Raw genomic sequence first — 4,642 nt, forward strand, 5'->3', positions numbered from 1 at the left:
TTTTTAACCGTAAAAAAAAATACCGATATTATCATGAACGATACGATATGGCACACCCCTAATATCCACAGTAGATAGGAGATGCGACCTGGAAATGCCAGTTAAATGTTTGTTAAATATGTAACGAATCTGCCAACTGAGGCATAACACAGCTGCACACAGGAGTATGGGAACCAGTCAGTTTGGAAACCAGTTATTAAGGACACAACACCCGGACTGGTGTGTACTGCTGTGTTCTGCCTCATTTAGCAGTTTTGTCACAAATCGTCACCCTGTTAAAATAACTTTAAACTTTTGTTTAAATAACTCCTAACTCATTTTTTATAGAAGGTTAGAAGTAGAATAAGGTTAATTTTTATTTCGTTACCCTGTTAAAATAAGTCATATATATATATATATATATATATAATCATGCTCTACTTCTTAATTATTTATTTATTGTTTTTATCTAGCTTTTTAAAAAACTTTATTGTCATTATTATTTACTTTAATTTTTTTTTTATTTTATCTTTCCTTTATTTTTATTTATTTAAAGAAAATACTGGTTACACCAACTGACACTGCGTTAGATCACGTTATTGGCCCATATATATATATATATATATATATATATATATATATGCTCTACTTCTTAATTATTTATTTATTGTTTTCATCTAGCTTTTTTTACTTTTTATTGTCATTATTATTTACATATATATATATATATATATATATATATATATATATACATAATCATGCTCGACTTCTTAATTATTTATTTATTGTTTTTATCTAGCTTTTTTAAAACTTTTTATTGTCATTATTATTTACTTTTATTTTTTTTTAATTTTATCTAACCTTTTTTTTTCATTTATTTTATCTAATTAATTTCTAACATGCTACTTATTATTATTATTATTACTATTATTATTACTTTCTCCTTTTTTATGTAAAGCACTTTGTGTTACGTCTCTCTGGTATGAAAAGTGCTATAGAAATAAAGTCTGATTTATTGATTAATTGATTGATTAATGTGTCCCACTACCTCTTTCCATCTTATTTATAGGCAGCAGATGCAGCAGGCTGCTCCCTCCACCTCCCCCTGCTTCCCCCTCAGCCACCGCAACACAGCTGAATGTGGAAGTGAGAGTCCAGCTGAAGCAGAAAAAGACGAAGTGAGATCAAAGAACACATCAGTAGGAGTTAAACAGTAACCAGGGAAGATCACGAGTCAAAGCAATAACTTCTAAATGACTAAAGATTAGTATTGTTGAGTAGGAAGTGTTACAGAGCTGGACAGGGTGAGGTAAGGTGACATGCTACAATGTTTCACGTTTTAGATGATAATCAAATGTTCAGCTAATGTTAAAATTGTTGAGTTTGATGTGATGCTGTAATCAATAGTGGCAGTTTATGGTTTGAGGAAATTATCAACAATGATTCAACTACTTCTGTTGCAATCTGGGTTTTTTTTTTTCTCCAATGGACAAGTTGAGATTGTGAAAATGAATTTTTAGTTACACTACTGGTCAAAAGTTTTAGAACACACCAACTTTTCCAGAATTTAATTGAAAATGATGCAGTTTAATGTCTCAGTGTACTCTGAAATTAATGCACATTTGCAACATTTAAAATTCTTTATTGAGCATGATAGTGTTTTGAAAGTAAAAAAAAGATTCAAAATCACATTTTATGTTGGATTAAAGGAGTAAAAAAAGACACAAAATTTTAGTGTCTTTTATTGATCATTTTGTGGTCAATTTGTGTCTTTTTTGGTCATTTTGTTTCCTTTTTTTGGTAATTTTTTGTCTTTTTTTGGGTGATCTGAACTGTGTGTGTGAGATTGTGTTCAGTGAGTGGGGGTCGTGGACAACAAGCATGTTAAATTGGGGGTCGCGACTCAAAAAGGTTGAGAACTACTGTTTTATACAAATACTACAAAACGACGTATCTGATTTCCAGGCTTCAATGGGTTAAATGAGCAGCATGTCTATCTAACCACTTCCCTGTTTCTTCTGATATTGTTCTTTTTATTGGTTCAGCCTACCGGTGCGTCCAGAATGAGGTCCATTGTGAGCTTCTACATCTGCTACCTGCTGTGCCTGGGCCTGGGCCTGGCCTGCACGGTGTGTGTGTGTGTGTGGAACAGCCACTGGCGTGGAGGTTTTGCGTGGGACGGTTCCACGCTGCAGTTCAACTGGCACCCGGTCCTGATGGTCACCGGTCTCATAGTGCTCTATGGATATGGTGAGTGCCTTTCAACTTTCCTTTAAACTGTTTCATTTCTCTTTCTCGCTTCTGTTTTTTCCTCACGACCGTCTGGCTGCATTAAGTAAATTACACACTACAGGATGTGTAGAGACCAAGTGTGTAATTAGATGAATCATTTCAGGAGCATAAATGTGAGGTAGCGTCCACAGTTTTCTGTTTTCATCTAAGTGAAACAGTCACAGTTTCTTTTGATGTGAAGTGAAATTTGATCAAATGAGGCATGATGCCCCAAATTCTCTCATTTCAGCTTCTTCAATGTGAATATTTCTGGTTTCTTTGTTCCTTTATGAGAATAAACTGAATATCTCTTTGGTTTGAGGACGTCATCTTGTGGTTTGGAAACACTGATTGATATTTTTATACATTTTATTGACCAAACAACTAATCGATTAATCGTTTAAATCAGTAGTTCTGAACCTTTTTGAGTCGCGACGCCAAATTTAACATGCATGTTGTCCGCGACCCCCACTCACTGAACACAATCTAAAACACACAGTTCAGATCACCCAAACAAGAAACAAAATGACAAAAAAGGAAACAAAATGACCATAAAAGACACAAATTGACCACAAAATGATCAAAGAAAGACACAAAATTACCAAAAAAGACACGAAATGACTAAAAAAACACAAAATGACCAAAAAAAGGAAACAAAATGACCAAAAAGACACAAATTGACCACAAAATTATCAAAAAAAGACACAAAATGACCAAAAAAGACACGAAATGACAAAAAAAAACACAAAATGACCAAAAAAAGGAAACAAAATGACCAAAAAAGACACAAATTGACCACAAAATTATCAAAAAAAAGACACAAAATTACCAAAAAAAGACACAAAATTACCAAAAAAGACACAAAATGACCAAAAAAAGACATTAAGTGACCAAAAAGACTAAAACACATTAACACATGAACACTTTAACACAGTGGAGACAGAGCTGACTTCCAAAATGATTTGGCGACCCCAGAAATCATCTCGCGACCCCAATTGGGGTCCCGACCCCAAGGTTGAGAATAGCTGGTTTAAATAATCGACAGATTAATCAATAATGAAAATAATCATTAGTTGCAGCCCTAGTTAGCAGAGAAGCAGCTTCAGCCTCTGTCTGACCAAATCCAGAAACATCAGATCTTATATTTACCATAATGCAATTCAGCAGCATCTTTAATTGTCCATGTTTTTCGTGCTCCATGCCTCCAGTTTGTAACAAAGACAACATTTGTCTTCAGGCCAAAATCAACATCAAGCAAACTGCATCATCAGGGTTATTCTCTCAGTCACGTCCAGAGCCAAAGGAGACATTAACTTTGATGTTTAAGTGAAATATTGTATTTTTCTGTTCTTCTCCTCCCTGTAGGAGCCGTGGTGTACCGCGTCCCCCTGACCTGGGGTCAGAATAAACTCCCCTGGAAGCTGCTGCATGCTGCACTGATGCTCCTCGCTCTAGTCCTGTCCATCGTGGGGCTTTGTGCAGTCTTTGACTTCCATAATGCTAAAAACATTCCCAACGTCTACTCTTTGCACAGCTGGATTGGAATAGCTGCGGTGACTCTTTTTGCTATGCAGGTATGTAGTGGTCCTTTTAGTTTTCTTTATTATCAGACATCAGAATACACTGCCTAGGTACAGGAGGAGAACTTTGTCCAATCTTAAAGGCTGCTGAAGAAAGAGTCCTTCTCTAATCAAGCCTGAAGTCTCTCTGCCTTTTTCTGTCTGTGTCAGATCATTTAATTCAAATGTTCCAGCCCGTACCCAACGTATGGGCACGTTTCCAGATCCCAGATCCTACAGTACGTTATTCTGGTTTAAACCAGCATGGAGACTCTGGCTTGGTGCTGACTGTTATGCAGCCAGATACAATGGGCCTTTAACTAAAGCAGAAGACTTACATCAAAAGTAACAATAAAATATACCACTTGTAACATAAAATATATTGCAGGTATATGACTTTAATTTGTGTATCATCCGTTCTTTTCTTTTTCAATTGACAATCAAAAATCAAATAATGAAAAATTCACCGGTTATTTTGTTATTTGGTTTTATTACAACACAAAAAAACGAAAAAAAAAGCTTGTTTTTTCATATTTCAATATTAGGCTCAGATCAAAAATACCAAATCACTACATTATATAGTTACCATAAATATCACAATACGGGTGCACTACATTATATAGTTACCATAAATATCACAATACGGGCGCACTACATTATATAGTTACCATAAATATCACAATACAGGTGCACTGCATTGGCCACTGAAAGCGAATGATGGCTTACTGGACAAAGTCAAACTTCTGGGTCACGTAAACCTGACCAATTAAATATTAAAATCAAATTCAGTCCTGGTACAAGCATTTTTCCTGTTTTTTATGTTATAATAAAAA

At 34.9% G+C, this 4,642-nt stretch overlaps 1 protein-coding gene across 2 annotated transcripts in view; it reads left to right on the forward strand.

Annotated features, from left to right (window-relative positions):
- The first annotated feature begins 1,048 nt into the window (after positions 1-1,048).
- The window catches only part of LOC131975418 (lysosomal membrane ascorbate-dependent ferrireductase CYB561A3), a 4,537-nt gene continuing 943 nt past the window's right edge, over positions 1,049-4,642 (forward strand). Inside the window, exons 1-3 of one of the 2 annotated variants that reach the window (XM_059338094.1) lie at positions 1,049-1,157; positions 2,025-2,229; positions 3,616-3,824. In XM_059338094.1, coding sequence (XP_059194077.1) covers positions 1,056-1,157; positions 2,025-2,229; positions 3,616-3,824 — 516 coding nt within the window. In that variant the 5' untranslated portion in view covers positions 1,049-1,055. Of the gene's footprint in view, positions 1,158-1,190; positions 1,289-2,024; positions 2,230-3,615; positions 3,825-4,642 lie in introns of those variants that run through there. The other variant, XM_059338095.1, reaches the window with a different exon arrangement.

The sequence above is a fragment of the Centropristis striata genome, chromosome 7 (assembly GCF_030273125.1).
Source record: "Centropristis striata isolate RG_2023a ecotype Rhode Island chromosome 7, C.striata_1.0, whole genome shotgun sequence".
NCBI lineage: Eukaryota > Metazoa > Chordata > Actinopteri > Perciformes > Serranidae > Centropristis > Centropristis striata.